General features: G+C 38.7%; 1 protein-coding gene across 1 annotated transcript in view; it reads right to left on the bottom strand.

The window, feature by feature from the left end:
• TAPT1 (transmembrane anterior posterior transformation 1) overlaps positions 1-23,728 on the bottom strand; it is a gene marked incomplete at both ends in the record, with an annotated part of 57,991 nt that overhangs the window by 5,757 nt on the left and 28,506 nt on the right. Inside the window, 9 exons of the mRNA XM_080697666.1 lie at positions 112-188; positions 3,061-3,129; positions 3,737-3,796; positions 5,693-5,802; positions 7,506-7,586; positions 14,861-14,930; positions 15,110-15,207; positions 16,607-16,742; positions 18,887-19,049. Coding sequence (XP_080553792.1) covers positions 112-188; positions 3,061-3,129; positions 3,737-3,796; positions 5,693-5,802; positions 7,506-7,586; positions 14,861-14,930; positions 15,110-15,207; positions 16,607-16,742; positions 18,887-19,049 — 864 coding nt within the window. The remainder of the gene's footprint in view (positions 1-111; positions 189-3,060; positions 3,130-3,736; positions 3,797-5,692; positions 5,803-7,505; positions 7,587-14,860; positions 14,931-15,109; positions 15,208-16,606; positions 16,743-18,886; positions 19,050-23,728) is intronic.

Genomic DNA, 23,728 nt, shown 5'->3' with positions numbered 1-23,728 from the left:
AATAAAATCTAAAGTACCTCAAGTAGAAGTATGATTTGGTGGATTAACTTATATCTCACATTTACACTTTACTGTAAAGTCAAAAATATATTCAAGAATAGTCAATCTTACCCCAAATAGAAGAGTATGACACAGGCATAAGACAGGATTCCTTGCACTTTGATTGAGCTTGTTACAACTCTGGTCAGCTGGCAAGAAACAAAGCAAAACAAGAACACACCACAGTATCAGGGAGTGGTTAGATGAAAGGTTGCCCATGCTGATTTCAACACTTTAGGCATATACCTGCAGCCCTTGTCTAAATGCAGGAGGAAAGTGCTAGATTTGCCTATTCATATGAAAATCTCGCTGCTGTGTACTGTCCAGGCAAATCCAGCAAGTGGTTCAGCTGCTGCCAGGGACCTTACCTAGCTCACAATGGATACCTCTGCGTCCCTAACAGAGATTTCAACTTATTCTGGAAAGCACAAATGGATTTTTCTTGTTACATGTGTCCCTACTAAAACTAGAACTAGATTTTTGGGGGTGGGGGTACTGTGGACAGAACCCAGTGGCATTCTACCTCCAAGCTACACCCTCAGCCCTAATTTTTATTCTTTATTGTGAAACGGTCTCACTGAGTTGCAAAGGGTCTCACTAAGTAGCTGAGGCTGTCTGCAAACTGCAATCCTCCTGTCTCAGCCTCCCAAATGCTGGGATTATAAGCGTGAGTCACCTCTCCCGGCTGAACTAAATCTTCTTGACAGGAAATTCCCTTATTCTTGTTTTTGTCTCCATTGTTCCTTGCTTCTTTAAGAACTACTAATAACTTGCAGAAAGCCAAAGAAAAGGGAACCTTAGAAAGTCTATCCTGCATGAAAAAAAACAAACAAACACTACTAAAAATTGATGACTTAAAGGTCCTTCTCTCTTTTGGATGAGTATGACCAATCATCTGTTTTCTTACTTATGTCATGGACATACAGAAATAACTTTTTAAAAATTTTGGTGGTGGTACTGGGGACTGAAACCAGAAGTATTCTGCCTCCAAGCTATATCCCCAGCTCTTAATTTTTGCTTTAAAACAGGGTCTTGTTAGGTTGCTAAGAGACTCACTAAATCAATGAGGCTGGCTATGAACCTGCAATCCTCCTGTCTCAGCCTCCCACGTACTAGGATTACAGGTGTGCACCACCACACCTGGCTGAATAACACAGTATTATCCTTGGTAGTCTGCTGAATAAATCTGGTGGAACTGGTTAAAGGAAAATGTTTACACATTATAGGTGCAACTTTGCCCATATGTTAGGATCAATGGGATAGCAATAAGTAAATAAAATCAGGGAGCAGGATAGGGCTTACTTGGTAAAATCAAGTAATCAAATGGAAGAGTCTGTCAGGGTGTCTTTTTATGTATCTTAATGGGATGGGGTTGGGGATGGACTGTTCTATGTTCAGGAGTCTCTCTAGGAAAACACTGACAATGGAATGGAAACCCTTACCTGGGTCACTGCTTCTCACAGGGAAATGTCTGTTGTCATTTAACCAACACTTGTTTTTGTTTTTCTCCCAGTGCCGGGGAGCAAACCCAAAGACTCAAACATGCTAGGTACACACTTTACCACTACCCCACACCCCCAGCTCAACTAATCCCTTTATCCAGGCAACCTAGGTTTGGCCTCATGACTGCAAGAATCAAATATAGAAGCATTTAATATTTTATCAATGTCTTAAGTCTTTATCAAGTAATTTTACTATTTAAAACCTCCCTTTACCCAAAATTCTAGGAGTTTCTTTTTCCTAGCAAAGAAAACTTGAATTGTTATCGAATGATAAACTATTAACATAATTAAAAATATTTCGAATTGGTTATCTGGAGTTAGACTGACATTTAAGTAATATTAAGCCTAATAATCACCCACCATCTGAAATAAAGGCAGGTGTGCTGCTCTAGAATACATTCAGTGACCTACAAACCGGGACACACTTGCTGGTTACTACTGGAGAACTCTGGATGTCCTCTGGCAAAAAGACATTTGCTGCATTTATTCTGATACAAGTGGGCAGTCAAGAAGGAACATAATCAAATACAGGTACAATTATCACATCTTTAATACAATAGCCTTATGTGCTTAGCAACTATTTGCAAGCCTATTCTGAGTAATTCATTAAAATATGCAAGGCTGATAACTTTTTTAGACTGATTTATTATTTATTTATTTATTTATTTATTTATTTATTTGGTGGTACTGGGGTTCCTGGAAGCCCTTCTATCTCCGGGCTACACTCCCAGACCTATTTTTACATTTTTTTTATTTGGAAACAGGGTCTCCTAAACCAGCGCGCGCAGCTAGCTTCGAACCTGCGCGATCCTCCTGTCTCTGCCTCCCAAGCGCGGGGATTACAAGCGTGCGCCACCACGCCTGGCTTTTTTAGACTGATTTAAACTTAGAGGACTATTTTCATTTTTAGAAACTATATGACATTTCCTAAACATAACAGGAGGAATTTTCAATTTAAAAAACCTGAAAAAAGCATTAAAAGTGGTAATAACAACAGATATCAAGCATGTCTTCATTTGGGCAGATTATAGTTTACTTAAGTACGTAGTTTATTTAATTTGTTTCAAAATTTTCTCTATGTAAATGCCATTGCAATGCCTTGCCCATCAATCATGTCTTCATAACTATTTCCTTAGGTAGAATAAATTCCACGAATCAGAATAACAACATCAAAGTACAATCCTATCAAACTGTTCCCTAGAAGTGTGTCAATTTATACTTCAATGCTCACGCCCACTAAAACTCATCGTTGCCAAGTGAGTGAGCAAGAGAGTGTTCTCATAGTTAGGAAAGCCATTTACATAAAGGGTTCCTTTATATCACTTATTTATTGGATAGCTCAAAATCCAAATGATAATGCTATAATTAAAAAACTTTTCTTCAAAGTTATTTACTTTTAATTTTTACAAGTCCTTTTGAAACAAATTATTGATAATCTATTTATTAATGTTCTATAATTATGAATAGATGGATATCTTACTTAAAAGAAAAGCAGAACAGTATGACAATATGAACTTACTAAAACAGCCAGTGGGAGAGGAATAAAGCCCATCCTCCGCGCTACCGAGTCGCTGTAGTCAGTATAAGCCTGCAGGGAACGGAGGAAGGATTCAGGTGTTTATTTATTTTTTTTTTTGTTATTGTTTTTAATTTAAACAACATTTTTTTTTTTCCTGTACTGGGGATGAAATCCAGGGACATTCTACCTCCGAGCTACACCCTCAGCCCTATTTTTTATTCTTTATTTTGAAACAGAGTCTCACTGAGTTGCAGAGGGCCTCACTAAGTAGCTGAGGCTGTCCGCAATCCCAGATCCTCCTGTCTCAGCCTCCCAAATGCTGGGATTACAAGCATGCGTCACCACACCAGGCTTTTAACTGACATTTAAAATATACTATCCACTCATCACTAGCAAATGTTCTAAACAGGTGAGGCTATGAGTTGTAAGAGAGCCTGGCACCTGTTAAGTAAAATGATGTGTGAATCTAACTTCTCAAAATGTTTTAAATACAAAATTGTATGACTATTACAATGCTATAAAGTCATATGCTTTTAATGTAAAGTAGTATTAGTGTGTAAATGTTCAGTCTAGAATAGAGATAAGTAGGAAGTTTAAGTCTATGCTGTTTTTCCTTAACTAACAATTTAACCATGGCTCAGTTAATTTCAGGTCGTGCCTTTGATTAAGTGCTCACATTTTTCTGCCGGCTGCTAACAAGATCAAAAGCAAGGCTGGCTCTATATTCACTGTAGACCTAAAAACAAACAAGAAGGAAATATTAAGACATCTAGCATACATATACACTGTGGAAAGGTAGACTTTGATGATAAAAATATTTAATAATTAACCAGGAACAAATACTAATAACCAAGATCTCTGGACATGGTTTCTCTATCTGTTTTCTTACGGTTAAAGGTTAAAATATGGCCCCAATTCCCCTTATTATATTCATAGGCTTTTTAAGGGTTTCTTTCAAAGAGGAATACATATTCAATTATATGGTTCTGAGAGTTTAGAATGTTGGAAAGAGTATTATTTTAAAAGTAGTTATAGCCAGGCGTGGTGGTGAACTCTTGTAATCCCAGCATTCAGGAGGCGGAGACTGAAGGATCGCGATTTGTGGACAGCCTCAGCTACTTAGTAAGCCCTTTGCAACTTAGTGAGACCCTGTTTAAAAATAAAAGACTAAAAATATGGCTGGGGTGTAGCTCAGAGGTAGAATGCACCTGAGTTCCACTCCCAGTGCTGAAAAAAAAAAAAAAAATTATAGCTAGGTGTGGTAGTCCACACCCGTTAATTCCAGTACTTGGGAGGCTGAGACAGGAGGACTGTAGTTTCTAGACACCCTCAGCAACTTAGAGGCCCTCCTCAACTTAGTGAGATCCTGTTTTAAAACAAAAACATAAAATATAAAACAAAATAGGACTGGAAGTGTAGCTTGGAGATAGAACATCCCTGGGTTCAATCCCTAGTATCCCCAAGTTAAATAAGCAGTTTCAATGATTATTATTACTCTACATCTAACTCTAACAATGCCTTCTTAGAATGGATGCTAATAATAAGCATGATCTAAAAGTGACTTAGGCAACATATTAATACCATCTCAGTAGTTACCAGGGCATTTGTAAATTGGCCTTTTCACTAAAAATTGCACTAAATACCTGAACCATGACTATTAATATTGACTTCAGATTTTGAAAAAATGATTCTGTGAAAGGGAATCAGTCTGTACAAAGGAAGCCAAGAGAGAAAATAATGAAATCACTTTATCAGTGACTTACAAAAAAGTACAAAATCACATTTTCTCCTAGTATATTAAATCCTTTAGAAATTCACAATAAACTAATAATCCTAGTACCGGGGAAGCTGAGATAGGAGGACTGCAGGTTCGAAGCCAGCCTCAGCAATTTAGTGAGACCCTGTTTCAAAATAAAAAATACAATAGGACTGGGAGTGCAGAATGCCCTGAGTTCAATCCCCAATACCACACACATGCACACAACGTACTAAAGCCAGAAACCCGTTTGACTAATATCATTTTGGGACTGGGGAAGGAATGAAGAATACCTCAGGAAATTCTCCTGTTTTACTCGATGTACAATGAGCCTACAGCCACATATCCACTTCTGAAATTCTACAGACTATGGTTAAGATAAAAAAAACACACCCCTCAAAGTTTCAAGTATTTTCACAGGAACAAAATGTATGGCTCTTGTCTTCTAGAACTTAGGAAGCTATTTGTAATCACAGGGAAAGGGGATCAAATTTTAAATAAAAATATTTTTAAAAAACCAGCCAGAGAGAAGTTTTGATGTTCTAACTTTTTAAATGGAAACAATCTGATGTGAAAATCGTTTGGCACCAGATTGTGAGGGCAGTGGTGTCTGTAATGATGTGAATTCTGACACTGACCTTGACCTCAGGCTGAGTACACTCCCAGCTGAGTAGGGGTCTAGGACTTCCCAACACTGAGTGCATTAAGACACTGCAGGAGGGCAGCAAGTTTCACAAACTTCAAATGACAATCTTAACTTTAAAACAGTAGTCAACGGCTCTTATTTTCATAAATGCCATACACCTAAGCTCATTATTCTACTTTATAATATTAGAAGTAAACCATAAGCATTGAGTTGCTTATGGAAATACATACATCTGCAGTAATGTCATTGAATTTGGTGATAAAGGCATGCTTTACAATATCCACAGCAATTTCCGATGTAATCACCATACAGACATCTGGAAAAAGCACGCAGAGATGATCTATAAAAAAAGATAGAAAGAAGACAGAGGAGTAAATATCTTAATATGAATAGAATCTGTATCACAAACTATCAGAAGTCTAAAGTCCCAAAGGGAAAACTGTAATATTTTTAAGAAATGGTGCTACAATTGGTATTCAATTAATTATAACCTTTATCAAAAGAGCCATATTTCTTGGCATGGTGGATTACGCCTGTAATCCCAGTATCTTGGAGGCTGAGGTGAAGATTTCAGGTTCAAGGCCAGCTTTAGCAACTTAGACTCTGTTTCAAAATAAAATAATAAAAAGGTGTAGCTAGGAGGTAGAATGCCTCCAAGTTCAATCCTTCGTAACACGTGAATGCGTGTACACGCACCCCCACCGCCACACACACACCACAGTGTTCCAGTGGAGCCCAGAGTCTTGCCTTCACAGAACCTGCACCCGGGTGGGATAACTAGAAAGCAGGCTCCGTAGGGAAGTCTTTAATTCTATAGTTGCCGCGATGTGATAGCGAATAGCTCACAGAGAGCCCAAGTCAACTGGGCACTGTTTTCCCTTTTTGACTGACCACCACGATATAAAGATAACAGAATATTAGAGTAATATATACGTATTCATGTTTATAGCAGCACAATTTACAATAGGCAAATTATGGAACCAACCTAGGTGTCCATCAATAGACGAAAAGATTTGGATTGCACAATGATAGGATATATATACAGTGGAATTCTACTCAGCAATAAAAAACAAAATTATGTAATTTGCAGGCAAATGGATGAACCTGGAGAATATTATGTTAAGTGAGATCAGCCAGTCACAGAAAGTGAAGGGTCATAGGTTTCCTTGCATATGTGGAGGCTAGGGAGTAATCAGGATGCCAGAGGGACTTCAGATAATGGAGGAGAAATGGTGGTATAGGGGAAGGGAGGGGGAGGGAATCAGTGAAGGGGTCACTTCCCATGACATTATGTGCCTATGTGAGAGCACCAATGCCAATCTCAACACTGTGTGTGGGGAAGGGGAGAGTGGAGAGGGAGCTGGGAAAGCCAGCCAAGTGCCATGTGCATGTATGTTACCATCACTCTAGCCACGTTATGATGTAGCACTATAACAGACCAATAAAATCATAAAAAAGATAATGATTACTCACTTCTTTCACTGCCATCACTGTCATATGAATGCAACTTGCTAAATCTGCTTACCTTTAAAATAGTTATTAAAATCATAATGCAGTACTACTAACTGATAACAAAACAACAAAAAGATAGCAGATAACCTCTTGAGACTCTTATGAATCGAAGAGTTGGGCAGAGCATGAAAAAAAATGGAAATGCTGACGAGGACCGGAGGCAGGGAGGCCTGGGCTGGGGGTGGGGCTGTCCGAGGCAGGGCGGCTCATCTACGCCTGGCATCTCCAGGTTTAGAAGTCAATAAACTCTACTACCAACACTGAACGACTTGGGCATGTTTCTTTTCTTTTTTGCAGTACTGGGCTGAGCCAAGGAGCACTGTACACTGAGAGGCTTATGGGAAAGAAGAGCACACTACCACACCACAGGAAACACGCTCCACCCAGTCTCCTGAAGTAGCTATTTCTTACACTCAAAACAGTGCAGTGGCTGGTCCTTTGACATTTTCTGCAGTTCTCCTTTTATTCCATGTGAAAGAACAATCCTGGTTTAATAGTAAAATTATAGCACTATTATTAAAGAGCACTTACCCGGATTCCAAGAAAACTGTTCCATGTTTCTTAAACACACTATTAGCAAAAGCACATAATTTGTGAAACGCTCCTTAATATCTAAAAAAAATTTCAACATGTAAGTACTATAGTTCACGTAAATAAAATAACATTGTACACATATAAAATAATTCTTTGTCAAAACATGCATATATGTCTACAAAGAAAAAACACAGCTATCTCTCAGAATCTGTGGGGATTGGCTTAGGACCCTGCAAACATCCAAATCCACAAAGCTCAAGTCCCTTACATAACACATTGCGGTATTTGCGTATAATTCACATCCTCTCCTCAGATTATTTAAAAGTACAAGAGGGTGCATATTTATTATTTAAAATGTAGCTGGGTGTGGTGGCACATGCTTGTAATCCCAGCATTTGGGAGGTTGAGACAGGAGGATCACAGTTCGCAGACAGCCTCATCTACTTAGTGAGGCCTTCTGCAACTTAGTGAGACCTTGTTTCAAAATAAACAATAAAAAAGTAGGGCTAGGGGTGTAGCTCTAAGGTAGAATGCCCCTGGGTTCTACCCTCAGTACTTAAAAAAAGTATATTTATTAGAATGTATATTTATGATTTAAAATAATAATCTCTAAATTATTTAAAATGCCTAAATACAATATAAATGCTACTTAAATGGTAATGTAAGTAGTGGTTACACTCTATTTGTAGGGAATAACAACAAGAAAAAAATAGACTGTACAGGTATAATTTCAATTATTATATAACTAAATAACTTTAATTATTTGTACAATTTGATCCAGATATAATTTTTTGGTTGTAGAGTACTTTCAGTCTACAGTTGGTGAAACCTTGGGTACAGAACCCATAGATACAGAAGGCTGACTGCATACTATTTTAGATAGATAGGTGATATAATGGTAAGCCATCTACTTTTTTCTGCCAACATAATTCTAGTGTGGAAACTTAAGTTTTATATGAACTTCAAAAGAGATTTAAACCATCAAATTGCTCAGCCTCAGTCATTAAATTTCTCCAGTGGTCTTTGGGAACACAAGACAACTTCATTCATTCATTTTCTTTTTTTTGGTGGTACTGGGGTTCCTGGAAGCCCTTCTACCTCCGGGCTACACTCCCCGACCTATTTTATGGTTTTTTATTTTGAAACAGGGTCTCTTAAGCCACCAAGGCTGGCTTCAAACCTGTGCGATCCTCCTGTCTCTGCCTCCCAAGCGCGGGGATTACAAGCGTGCGCCACCACGCCCGGCCAACTTCATTCATTTTACAGAACAAAAAGTAGATGCAGAAGGTAAAATACAAGTCTTTGGGGAACATAAAACCTTGTGTCTCATACTACTTTGAATATGGTAAATAAAAAGTACATAAGTATTGTCCTGATGAGGCCCTTAGCCAAGAGAATAATTGTATTACAATGGCATTTCTTGGGGTATATATAGAACTTGAGTGGAAAAAACAATTAGGTTTCAAAATCACACCATAATTAGTAAGGATATACTCTCTGAGGTTGGTAAAAGCAAGCCATCCTGCCAAATGCTAGGTTACATATTTCACTTTTTAAATGTTATTTTATCCTAACAGTTCAGGATATTATGCAATGAAGAGATGGAGTGAAGCCACTCTATGTTTGCAGTAAGTATGCATACCCATGGATGCGTCTACGCAACGGCAGGGCTATGGCCAGAAACAACTGCGCGCATAAAACTAGTCTCCAACGTTCTCATACATCCTCCTCATTTCCAGCTATTCTGCTCTCTTAGTAACACCATGAAACTATGGTTCCTCTTGGATAAGCGCTCTGGATTTTGATTTGTTTCACAGGACTGCTCTTTGCTCCTTTTTCTTACTTAAACCTGTTCTCTGTGACCTGTGGCAAAGGATTTGGTCTTTCCTTCCATGGCAAAACCCAGTCCTCTGTAAGTGAGTTGGTCTTTACAACCTGTCTTTCCTAAATCCGCACATTCTTCTAGCCAGCTGCTGGGACCTCCTTTCCGAGGAAAGCTCAGCTCTTTATTTGCGATGGATCTAAGCTGCACCTTTATTTCTCTGAAGCACAGTGGGTGTGAACTGCAATTCTGTCTGTGTCATCAGAGTTACTTCTTATACAATAACATGTTTTGGGGGTATACGCTCACAGCGGTTGATGGGAAATGTGCCGGTACTAGAAAACTGCTTTGGTATTAATTTAAAAATGTAAAAAGTAGTCAGGGCCTGGGTGCTGTCAGGTACTTGGGCAGCTTGTTATAATGCAGTTCCCTCACCAAAAATGATTACCAAGTACACAAGAGTTGTAGCCCAGGGCCTTCATATTTTAAAGACAAGTTTACATAATAAATAACTTCTAGTAGATAGGCTAAAATTCCCCAAGGACAAGGGAGGATGGTACAGGCCTTTGTCAAAGGGGGCAGATACCATGTGACCCCTGACTTTGTTAAGCAAGTAACACAACTTGGTCATAACAAAGGCTTGGGCTTGCACGGGAGATAATGGGTGGGCCCACACCTGCATCAGGGCAGGAAGAAGGCTTTTGGTCAAGCAGGATGGGAAATAGTGAATCCTCATAATCGTATCAAAAGGCTTGCACTGGAGATAATGGGCAGGTCCATACCTAGTCAGGTCAGGAGCAGATAGAAAGACTTGGTTAGTCAAGATGGGAGACAATGAATCTTTAAAAAAAAAAAAAAAACTGTTCTATGTTCAAAAACTTCAGTTTCTTATTTTCAAGGCACTCTACTATGTCCCCCTGATGTAGTGCTTTATAATTCTGTCCCTTCTACCTTTGTTATAATAAAAATTGCTTAAGCTTACAACAGTATCGTTCTGGCAATTTTTTCTAAATTACCTAAGAACAAAAACCCACAGACAATGCTCTATCTCACAATGTATCAGTATTGGTGCTACAACTTCAGTTGTAATATACCTTTTGAGGGGGCACTGTTACAGTTTGGCGCCCAACGGTGCGGCTCTGGCTCCATTACAGCAATGAGCCTCAAGGTACACAGCGCGAACTGTGCCCCCTCAAAAGGTATATTACAACTCAAGTACATGTGGGGTTCTCAAGTGTTTTTGCTAGTCTTATATCAACATGTCCATGTTACTTTGTGACTTCAAAAGGGATTTAAGTTAAACTAGAAATCTGCCCCAGAAAAATGCCTACCAAAGTTTGACGCAAAACCTATTCTGCTCCTTACTTACAGTTAACTGTGGATCTTAGTTGATGGGATTAAATTTCTCAAGTACCTTTAATTGGAGCTCTGGACAACTATTCACATGGCTGTTTCTATGTGTGCTAAGTGCTTTCTTAAAAAGTTAACAAAAAATTTGCTTATTTTTGACCCTTCAACTAAGGATATAATATGAATGTGGTTCATTATATAATTATCTGGAAAGAAATTACCTTGAGAAATTTAAATAAACCAAAGTACATTTTTATGAACTCCAACATAATAAAGCAAAAACAAAAGCAGTATTTAAGCTAATTATATCTGGTTCTTGGACACATGGTGGCTGCCAACATAAAAGAAAATCTGCAATCATCTTAATTCTGAGAATACTGATGAAAGGGGAAAACCTCATTTAATCAGAGAAATATTTAAAATAAAATAAATTTAAGAAAAGCAGGCAATATGGAAATATTGGTGATAGTAAAAATAGATAAATTCTGGTAAATATACATAATCTTAATATATATAGGATAAAGTAAGTATATTTTTACTTCAAAAACTCATTAATCAACTTATAAAAATGAAGTTATGTGAATATTTAAATTTTTTTTTATTCCTATGCTTTAAGCTTTACTTTTTTTTTTTTTGCAGGTCTGGGGATGGAACCCAGGCGCATTCTACCTCCGAGCTACACCTCCTGCCCTATTTTTTTATTCTTTATTTTGAAACAGAGTTTCACTAAGTTGTGGAGGACCTCACTAAGTAGCTGAGGCTGTCTGCGGAACAGCGATCCTCCAGTCTCAGCCTACCGAATGCTGGGATTACAAGCATGCGCCACCACGCCCAGCTTAAGCTTTACTTTTTACAATTAAATGTTTTACATATATATTCTGATGGTAAGATTTGACTTAACATTTAATCATTAGTAAAGCATAGCTCCACTTTAAAAAGTTTATTCATAATAAAATAAAATCTAAAATTATATAAACAAAGCAATGAACTATATATTTGCATCCTATCTCATCTTTAAAACTGTCAGTGTTTAGATTACAAGGGTTGGGTTTTTATGATTAAAAATTCAACGTCTAAAATGGAAATGCTTTCTCTGAACCTTTCTTAAGGAGCTTAAACACTGGTGATTAGCACTTTCAGGATACTTCTCATGTTTATATTACAAAAGCTCCTTTTGTTCTGTTGTGCTACCACTAACACAGACACACTAACTTATTTACAGCTAAGTTTCAAAGGGAAACAGGTGACTGCTGTGCTCCCTACAGCCCTCAAACTGACAGCAGTATGCAGCCGGTGTTAAGAGGATTAAACCTCCTGGCAGACCACATTATTAAGGGGTAATAACTTTCATCTCAAGAATACAAATCAGAAAGCCCTAGGTTTATATTCAACCCATGTTTACATTAAAATGAAGTGGAAAAAAGAATAAATTGCTAAAAGTCTGGTTTTATTAACTAAACCATTTCATGTGTCCTGAGGCAGTTTCTCTAAAGAAAATGCACAGTCAGCTAATACTGGAAGAAAAAAGGGTATTCTAAAACTTCCCAACAAAGTCTTCCATGATAAACCAGCAAGAGGTACTAAACTTTACCCTATGTATTTGGTAGCTCAACTTCTAAGGGAAAAAAATTTCACAGGAAGATACATAGGCCAAGAAGCACTGTCCTGTGAGCCCCCAGGGCCTGGCTCCAGTGGTGCGGCTGCTCAGGTAGAGGGGCCAAGGATTCACAGGAGGGTGGAGGGCAGCTCTTGGTGACTCCTCCTCCTTCGCCTCAGGAGGGAGCACTGCGTGCCGGATAAGCAAGACTGCTTAGGACAGATATTTTCTTACTTGGGGGAGGATTTAAAAAGTGACCTTAGGGTAAAGTTAATTTCTTATAAAATCTGCAGGGTACAATGGAGACCACTTTACATTGTAACATAAACTATTTTACTCACAAACCCCCCACCCCCATTTTTGGTATTAATTATAAACTCGTGAGATGCTTGTGAGCTGACATGTATACCTGATCAACATGCCTATTTGTTCAGAATTTTCTTAAAACTGAAATATTGAATCCCTAATCCCTCTTAACTAAGAGACTGTAATTTGGGGTACCTGTTTAAGAAATGAAGGAAAAGTGTTATTAATTTCATCAACATGCTGGTGATAAGGTTTAAAGCCACTCACAACTTCCTCCTTACAATTTTGAGGCTCTAATACACAAAGACTGAAAACCCTTAAAACTTAAAATCTGCATGTCTAGTTTAAAGCTCTATAAAGGGCACACATTCAAAGAAGGACATTAACATAAGTTAGTAAGATATGATTTCTACAATGAATGAAGTTCTTATAGTTGAATCAAAACTTTCTATGGTTAGCCAGGCGTGGTGGTGCACGCTTGTAATCCCTGCACTTGGGAGGCTGAGACAAGAGGATCGCACGGGTTCGAAGCCAGCCTCAGCTACTTAGTGAGGCTCTCAGCAACTTAGCGAGACCCTGTTTCCAAATAAAATATAAAAAAAGGTCTGGGAGTATAGTCCGGAGGTAGAAAGCCCCTGGGTTCCACCCGCAGTACCACCAAAAAAAAAAAAAAAAAAAAAAAAAAGCTATGGTTAACTACTAGCTACTAGAAATGGTAGCAAAATCCTCCAATGAGCCCTGCCCTTTCACCCTTCCTTCCTCCCTCCCTCCCTCCCTCCCTTCCTCCCAGCACTAGACCCCGCACATGTGGAAAAGCAGACAGGAAGATGCAGTACAGCCTGCCTCTTGGCCCCCTAAGTGGTCGAGGCTTTCCTTTTCTTTTTTGGTTCCTTGCCTAGTTGTCAAATCTCCTACAATTCTAAACATTTGTTGCCTTTAATATATTCATATCATTCTTTTCCTTTTCAAATATAAAGGCAACACTCATACACAGTGCAATGCACAGATCTTAGGCACACAATTTGCTGAGTTCTGGTAAATGCTCCACTGAGCTGCCAGTCTCCTAACTACCAGAGAAGAACTCTACCCAGGAAGTTGTCTTGTGCCCCTCACGCCAGCCAGTCCCTATCTCTCAAAAGCAACCATGCTTATGTGTAGCATAATTTAATTCTGTCTAGTTCTAAGTCTCATATAAGTGGAATCAACCAGTATGCACTTTTTTGTCTGGCTTTTTCCCCCTGAACACAATCTTTCGAGATGCACATGGTAGATGTCAATCAGAGGCTCATTTTTTTTTTCTTTAACTGCTGAGAAGTATTCCATGGTAATGAATACACCACTACCTAAATTATCCCTCTGCCTGTTGATAGAAATGAAGGTTGTTTCCAGTTTTCTGCCATAGTAATTCTCAGTGCTGAATTACAGGGTAGGGAAACACAAGTTTCCAGGGCAGCTGGAACATTCCACCGCACCATGACCTGGTGTGTCAGGTCCTCCATGCTGCACGGACTCCTGGCACCATCAGCCCACCCATTCTGGTGCTGCAGCCACAGGCCTAAGGCATGCCTTTCCATGTCCCTGGGGTTGTACGTCTGCCTAGGAACGCGGATCCCTGTCTCAAGGGCTCACTGGCCATTCATGCATCTTCTGCGCATCTCAAGTCTTTTCTCTTAATAGTGTGGCCTGCCTTTCCATTTCCTTGATTTTTTAAATGAGCATAAGTCTTTCAAAAAGGTTCAATTTATTTATTTCTTAAGGTTAATGGTTATTAGTTTGCCTGCATAAAAGTTGTGATTATATTCTCCTATGAGGTTTTATAATTTAGCATGTTTATTTATTTTTGTGGTAATGGGGATTGAACACAGGGGCTTTCTACCTCTGAGCTATACCACCAACTCTTTTTATCTTGAAGCAAGGTCTTGCTAGGTTGCTGAGAGTCTGAGTTGCTGAGGCTGGTCTCAAACCTTCAATTCTCCTGTCTCAGCCACCCAAGTACTGGGATTACAGGCATATGCTACCATGCCTGGCTAACATATTTAAGACAATGACCACTTTGAATTATTTTTGGGGGAAAGGGGTAGGGTTAAAATCTTTTTTTTAACCTCTACTCAGCTGTTTTAGCCCTGTGAGTTGAAAAATTTTCCTCACTTCATAGTCATTTGTTTTAAAAAATGTAATTATTTTGATTAAAATACTATTCATCATTTATGTTTATGGCAATGAACTACTTTGAATTAATTTTAATTAGTGCTACAAGTAGAATCTAATTGTACATACCACTATTTGACATTTGAAAGAGATTGTTCTTTTCAAACTTCTTGAAAACACTTCCTTTAATTTCAACAAACTGAAATAGCAAACAGAAATATCATTTTTATCGTTATAGTAGTTTTAAAAATTGACTTGCTACATGCAAAACTTCCTGGAGAATAAATAATGTACCGAACAAAAAATTTCATTTCATCTACAGTATAACCACTAAAAGACTTTAGGACCTCAAAATGTCAACTAAAATCTTATACTTACATTATTCGACATCATGATAGTCAGCAGAGACTTATTATGCGAGTTAAAAGCTACATTGAGAGTTGTAGCTTGAACCATTATAAGAATTGCATGCAAAACTAACAGCATGTCAAGGAAAAAAAATAAACTTAATAAAACTTATGTTTTAATATATAGTACTTTATAATTCAAAAGCAAACAATGGGGATACGACTATGCTTTCTAAAACAAAGTGTACATAAGTATTTTATTATCTTCCTAATTTCCCTCTTAGCGATAGTTGATATAAATTTAACAGGATAAAATATATGTATTCTATATGAAACAAACAAAAGAAGAAATGAAACTCTATGCAACCATTTATTTAGGTCACCAATCTTTGTAAACAAGATTGGTTGGTTCTTTTCATATCTCTAGCACTTGGCACAGAGCTTAGGAATTACAACCTCAAAAGAGTTTGTAAAATAGACGGGCGTGGTGGCGCACACTTGTAATCCCCACGCTTGGGAGGCAGGGACAAGAGGATTGCGCAGGTTTGAAGCCAGCCTTGCTGGCTTAAGAGGCCCTGTTTCCAAGTAAAAATATTAAAAAATAGGTCTGGGAGTGTAACCTGGAGGTAGAAGGGTTTTCAGGAACACTAGTACCACACACACACACACAAAAAGAGTTTGTAAAATAAATAACTTATAGTAATGATTGAAAGACGAGATTTAGGAATATGCATGCTGAATTAGGCTAATGTAAATTTTAAAAAAAGAAAGAACACAAAATAAAAATTAGTCTGGAAGTTCTTTCCTTGGTCTTTGGATGACACGGACTGTTAGGACAGTAAGAAATGTCAGAAAATGATTTATATTCACAGTATGGAATAATAAATTTATACCTTAAAATGCTAACTCTTTTACTCCGCTAAAGCTGGGAGAAGTTTCTACCTTCAGCTATCTTCCTATGTCCCATTCACTTCCCAAGCATGACCCAGTTTTTCAAGTGTCATCTTTCAGGGACATTAAATAAAGACTGGACACCACAGTACCCTAAAAGTAGGCATGCATGTGCATACAAAGAGAAATGTGTGGATACGTGAACCTCAATGCTTTTATTAAAAATCATTAGTCTCCCCAAAAAAGGCTTTAAGCCAGGGATACACACAATTCCCTCCCTCAATTTCCATAATTCTAACAGATTTTGCAGATTTAAAGAAACCATCAAGAAAAGTTTTAGGTACAAAAAAGTCATATATAGCTCTAAATACACTAACTTTTCATGATACAATCCTCCCTTATAATCAGTTACATCAAGCACAGAATAACTTTTTAGTAGTTCAAAGGGTTATAAATGCACAAGGCTCTTTAAATTTACAATTTCTTATTGAGCTGATTTCTCAAAGAATGCAGATATTTCACATTAATCTTTAGGATACAAACATACATCTTTAAATCAGTGAAATAGAAACCAAATCCAGCAAGGTCCGATGTGCATGCACTAAGGCTGGACTTTTCAGTACGTGTGAAAGGATACAGACATAGAGAACGGCCATGAGAAAGTGAGGGATCACCCCGATGTGAGCTCTTTTCCTTTCTTTAGGCTCTGTTGCTGTCCAGTAGAGAGCATCTAGTATGTCTTGCCCAAATGACGAAAACAGACGATCAGCTACCTACAAACAGTGGAAAGATACTTTTTTGTGGTCCATTTAAATGTTACCAAAATTCAGATGCGACTGGAATCCTGGAGGCCTTGTTTCTCAAAATCCTAATAGTAAAGCTAAAGAATAAGAATCTTTATTTATTGATTCATATTTCTTTTTTCTCTGGCACACGGGGAGTGCTCAAATATTCATAGAATTTGAACTGGACTTTTTCCAGTGAGCTGTTTGAGAGTCTTTCATAATGGTAAACCAAAGGGACAGGTACATCGAAATCATGGCGACTCTGGTGTTAGTACTTTAAATTCATGACTCAAACACAGATTCTGTAGGACAAATATAACACTTGACTCATTATGTACCTAATAGATACGTATTCAATAGATAACTCTTTTCACCATCTCATTTAATGTTCATAATTCTGCAAGTATCTCAACTGTACAGTTGAAAAACTGATCAGAGATAATCGGCAGCCAGCAACCTGTCCATGATAACCAGGAAACAAGAGAGAAGAAACCAGAATGCGACCAGAGGTAGTTTGTCTTCAGACACAAGGCCAGAATTCTTATTCGCTGTGCTTAAGCCACACCGAGTTATGGTCTACGAAGCCAACTATTCCAAACATCTTAATGGGCAATTCATGGTTTCTTTGCTTTGGCCTATTTTCTCCTAATAATATCTTGGAGAGGGCTTTAATCTGGCGGCAGAGAGAAGCCCTTGTGCCCTGCGATCCATTCCCAAGAATGAGGATAATAAAGATCAGCAGAGCCAGAATGGTGGCCCAGGTCTATAATCCCAGTACTTGGGAGGCTGAGATCAGAGGTTTGAAGGTTCAAGACCAGCCTCAGCCATTTAGCAAGTCTCTCAGCAACCCAGAGAGATCCTGTTTCAAAACAAAAATTACAAAGGGCTGGGAAGGTATATCTCATAGGAAGAACAACCCTGGATTCAATCCTCAGTATAACATTAAAAAAAGGAGATTAGACAGAAGAACAGGGCCAAGGCTCAGCATCTCTCTCAGTGAGTGGGAGAAGCAGGGTCTACTCTGCTTCACAAACTTCATGCACACTCACCCCTTAGCAAGCTAGCTGAAGGGGTGAAGCAAGTGCACAGGCAAGAGCCTGAAATCAGGAAGCCAGGTAGTTTTAAAGTATCTCAGTCTTGATTTAGGAGTAACAAGGACAGAGTCTGATGGCTTCTGTGAAAGAGATGAGAAGTCCTGTCTACCATACAGGCAGCAAAAAGGCCTGCTGCCCCACATCACATCCCTGTCCTCTCACTGGGACAATAATATTTTTACTGGTAATTTAAAAAAATGGACAGACCTTACACGTGCCCTAAAACAGTGGTACTGGTAGGCTGTGGTGCAGCTAAGTAGTGGAGCCTTTGCCTAACATGCGTGAGACTCTGGGTTTGATCCCTAGTACTACAAAAGAAAAAAGAAAAAGTACAGAAAAATGCCATTTCAATTGCAAAATTCATTATATAACCCAATATAGTTTTCTATTTTAAAAACTTATTAAGATTCTGCCTATAAAACAATTTTTTGTAAAATGAATGTGTTATCTGCTCAATTTATTTCTTGTATAAATTCAGATTTTTACTTTAAATTGATTGCATAAACTATATTTTATATTAATAATACTATTTAGAGAAATTTCAAAGCAATTGAAAATGTATACCCATTATAGCAAACATAAATGTAGTCATAACATTTAACTTCATAATCTTTAAAGTTCTAACCAAAAAATACACATGGGTTTCCAGTGAATTGACAGAACAAATCTTCTGGCTTTGGACAGTGCACATTCTTTAGGGGCACTGGCTTGGACACACCCAGGCAGCAGGGGCCTTCCGTGCATAGGTGGAAACACTGCTCCCGAGGCCTGTGATCCTGAGTGTCCACAGGACCAGCAGCCGGGCACCACCGCACTCGAAGCACAGAGTCTCCTGGCCCTTCCTAGACCCACTCAACCTGAAGCTGCATTGTAACGATCCCCAAGACACTATACACACTTAATGTGTGGCCAGAAGCACCTTCACTGGAGTTGGTAGAAAAGCACTCTTCACTCGAGTACTTTCTATACTGAGGCCTGAACTCACCTGCGAAGGCAGCGGGGCTAGACTGACGTGCACGGGTGTGTGAGCACCCTTACCTCGAGCATGTTGTAGATGATATAGAGCTTGATGACAGACTGCCCCCTTATCAGGTGGTACATCATGGAGTAGTCCACATAGTGCATCATGAAATAGCAGATGACCAAAATGATGCCCTTCAAAAGGTCACACACCTGGGCAGGCTGAAGCAAACGTCTGTCCCTGAAACACACCAAAGGAATGAAAATAGGAGGTTAGCTTTATGTGTTCTCAAAATAAGTAATCTTTACCGGACATACACTAGCAAGGGCAATCATAAGAATTAGGTTCATCTTTTAAGAACTTTCAAATTAACAAGGAAAGTCAAGAGTATGAACAGCTACTCAACAATATGTTTTTTTCTGACCAGAATTATTAGAAGCCGGTAGTATTTTTAACAGGCGAGCACAGACAGCAGATACCTGCTGACAGAGTGTTTTTGAGCAACAGCTCTCCAGGAGGATGATGTAAGTCTTTACCTAACTCCTGAAGGCTTGGCCCACTAGATCAGCCCTTTCTACACAACGTCAGCATTCTATGTGCACTATTCTGCTCCTTGAACTTTTATTTAACAGCATAATAGATCTTCCCATGAGGTTCATAAGGAACTCAGTTTTGTGGCAGCTCAGTGAGGATGTACCATAATTTATTTAACCTGCCCTTGACAGATTTCCAATCTTTTGTAACTACAAACTATGGTACAATGTCATATTGGACAAATATGAAGATATATCGAACCACGTTCCTAAAATTGGACCTTCAATATCACACTCAAAATTTGCTGATGAGCCCTCTGTAGGGTGCATCAATTTGCGTTCTGCTAGTGGGCTGATGGAAAGCCTGGTCTATCTGTGATTGACCTCTGAATCTTCACCAATATCATGGTGGAAAATGGTATCGAGTATAATTTCAATGTTAATTTATCTCACTAGGAGACTGAACATGTTTTAAAATATATTTAATAGTTACCTACATATACTGTAAATTTTCTCTTATTTTTTATATTGGTTTATAGGATAACTCATATGGTAAAAGTTCTCTGTGACATATGAATTGAAAATTTTTTCATAATTAGTATAAAAATCATTTCTTACTTCTGAGGTTAGAGTATGAAAAACTCAACCTAACTTGTGAAATAGCTTAGTATAACAAAATAATACCAACAAACATTAGAAAAAAAGAAATTCAGGATTTCTTTAACTGAATATACTATTAAAATATAAGAGTAGAAAGATGTTTTTTCTATGTGTTCTGTAGGCTGGTTCCTCAAGACAGAAAATGCTCAGGCTCCTGTTGTAATACCTTCTTTTTTTTTTTTTTTTTTTTTTGGTTGTAGTACTGGGAATTGAACCCAGGGGCATTCTACCTCTGAGTCACACACTTAGTCTTTTTGTCTTTATTTGTTTTGAAAAGGGATCGTACTGAGTTGCTGAGACTGGTCTCCCATCTGTAATCCTCTTGTCTCAACCTCCCAAGTACTGGGATTAGAGGACTGTGCTATCACGCCTGACTACTGTAGAGCTTTTCATGTGTAGTGTACTCAATAAAGGGCAGGAACTTCCTTTCAGAGCTGCAGAACCTCCTCATTCTTACCAATCATGACAGCATCCCAGGCATCAGTATACAGGGTGAGCTCCTGTGCTAACCAACCAGGCTCTGGCCTTCGAACATCTCCTTAGTATGGCATTCTGTGGCTCCCCACGCTCTGGAGCTACTCCCCAACCCTGTCGACATTCAAATTAGGGGTTCTTTTCTTCCCAGGATCAACAAGGACACTAAGTCTTCCACTATTACCCAACACTTTACACATTACAAGAAAGCGATGTTGCAGTACCAAATTCTGTGAGCGGTTGCCAAAGAATATCAATTTTGTTTCTACAATGTAAAGTGAATTTAGAAATTAATCTGGTTCATCTGTTTACAGACAGAATATGGGATACTCTAGGTCCTGAAGCCAGGCAAATCCAAGGGCTACAAGTAGATGGGAAGACATTCCGACCAGCCTAAATGTAGACAGGTCAGAATGTGTCTAAGTCAAATTGTATGTCCCCGAAAGATACCAAGTGAATCGTTCTTAGAAGTGGAAGCCGGAGCTCTGGGCAAAAGCACAAGGACTAGTGAATCCACCTGTCATCTTCAGTCTTCTGGACTCTCTTTTCTCCAGGGCGGCTCCTCTTTCTCCCACACAGGCCCCTTCTCCTCATGGAACCCAGAGTGAACTTTGTCTCCCACAACCAGCCCAGAGCACATATCTGCCAAGGGCTGGCTGCCAATCCAGGTAATTTCCTGTCCCTACCCACCCAACACTGAGAACAGAGGAGCTGCTGCTTATCAAGAATAAACACTTTTCTAAGTCAAGCCCGAGAGGAGAGCCACTTTGGGCACGCCAGAGCCCCGGGCCTGCATGTAGCTGTCTCCCCTCTGAGCTGAGAGGCACACTGACAGGCCTCAGTGCAGACCGCATCGCATCCCCAGCCTCCTCAGAAGCGTGGATGCCACTTCTGCTCCCAAGACGCCACAGCACAGCTCGGCACATATTGGAAACACACCGCACGGGACTTATGCCTTTGAATTTAAAAACTATAGGCCACGTTTTTATTAATTAAAGAAAACAGAACAAACAAAAATAATGTAGTATTATTTAAACTATATCACTTGCCAAAATGATTCTGGTAACTAATTAAAATAGAGAACTAGACGCTTTTGGAACTAGACTGACATCTTAGTTAAGTGATCTCAAAAATAGTTTTATTTAAGCCGGGCGTGGTGGCGCACGCTTGTAATCCCTGCGCTTGGGAGGCAGAGACAGGAGGATCGCGCAGGTTCGAAGCCGGCCGCGCGCGCTGGCTTAGGAGACCCTGTTTCCAAAATGAAAATGTAAAAAATAGGTCTGGGAGTGTAGCCCGGAGGTAGAAGGGCTTCCAGGAACCCCAGTACCACAAAAAAAAAAAAAAAAAAAAAAAATAGTTTTATTTAAGAGATAAAGCACTCTTCTGGGTGTATGTCCAGTTGCATTTCCTTATAAACATATTACCAACAAAGAAACATGTATTAGTATATGTTTTTATGGAGAGATTATATTGACAGAAATTAGATCTACCTAGTATTGGAAATATATATATCAAAACAATGTAACATCAGACTTTTGGAACCAAGATGGTAAGCTAAAATTTCAGAACTAAGAGTTAACAACTTTCAGCCAGGCACGGTGGTGCATGCCTGTAATCCCAGTACTTGGGAAGCTGAGAAGGAGGATCACAGGTCTGAGACAAGCCTTAGCAATTTAGTGAGACCTTGTTTAAACCCCACACTCCAAAAATAAATAAATAAATAAATAAATAAACAAACAAACAAACAGACAAATAAATAAAGGGGCTGGAGCATAGTCTAGAGGTAGAATGGCCCTGGGTTTACTCCTTCAATGCCAAAAAACAACTTTCACTTAGTTTTAGCTTGCCTAGGATTAAACCAGGTTGTGAAAATACAAAAAGGTTTTAGAAACTCTTTATGCTACAATAGTACTATGTAGCAGAATATCACTACAGGGCAGGCTCTGCCTAGACACTCCACATACCTTAATGTTTCTAAAATCATATAAGGAAGGTACCCCACACCCTTACTTTTACAGGAGGCCAGCCTTGCCTGCAGCTGGACAGCAGCCGAGCTACTCTGTGTGGGACAGGGAAGGAACCCTGGCTGTCTGGTCCCAGAAGGTGTGCCCTTCACAACCATCCTCACTCAAGACTTTGAAACTACAGAAGCTAACAGCTCAGCACCTACTGTCTTTCAGTAAAACTTAACACTACATAATTTACCATTTGAAAACACTGTGCTAGAAAACAAACACCTCTTAATTTACTCTTTATTTCTAAAAATATATGCAAACCTCCAAGACTGTATGTATTTCATATGCAATTTAGGTACTTGTTGTTCTGACAAAGATACTCCATTACAAATATCATAGTGGTTGCTACAGAGATTGTGGTTTTTCAAAATAAAAGGATATTATTTAACAAGATACTTGTATGTATCATGGACTTTCTATGACCAAGCCTCACAAATTACAACTTGAACTGATCATCGCATTTGTTCCTTCTCTGTCAGAATATTTTTAGATGACTATCTGGTAAGCGTTTTTAAATTCCATAAGCAGCTTATCCATGGCCCAGCCAATCAGCCTGGAATTAGTTTTTGAATAATACGTGTGGACTAAGAAGTTCTTCCTTATAAGTGGCTATTATTAAATGGCAGTTATTGGCAAGTCCCTCTGCAAATGTCAAAAATTTCAGTGAAATATGGTGGACAAAGCAAAAAACCCACTAGTCTAATTTGTAGGTGTGGCTATGTGCCATTCCAAGTCAAGTAATATTAAATAAGATATTCAACAGGACTTAAAAATTTTCAAAACAACAGAATTAAATTTTTGTTCAAATTTACTCCTACACAAACAAAATTACTTATATTCCTAAATTTTGCCTTTTATTAACATAAATACTCCTACTGTGCTTTTTATCCATTATTACAGCTTGTAACCTTATACTGTAGAATTTACTATTTTAAAGCATCTCCAGTCATTTCAAAGGGCTTACAGACTTAGGGAACAGACTGTAGAGAAGGGTGACCTTGGGAGGCTTTTCCGCCCCTTCTTTAGCAGTCTACTACTAAAGTGAAAGCTGGCGATGGAAAGAAAGATCAGGAAGGAAGAGGCAGAGGAGAAAATGAGCAAGAGAAATGAGAGTATCCCTACACAGTCAATTTCAGGTCAATGTTGAAACAGGCCAGGGTATCAGCATGAGCCATTTCATTATAAAAATACAATAGACTGGTCTCTCTCTGGTAAAATTTTAAAATATTGGCAGCAT

This window comes from Muscardinus avellanarius (genome assembly GCF_963383645.1).
Source record: "Muscardinus avellanarius genome assembly, chromosome: 6".
NCBI classification, from domain to species: domain Eukaryota; kingdom Metazoa; phylum Chordata; class Mammalia; order Rodentia; family Gliridae; genus Muscardinus; species Muscardinus avellanarius.
This window is presented reverse-complemented; position numbering and strand designations above follow the sequence as displayed.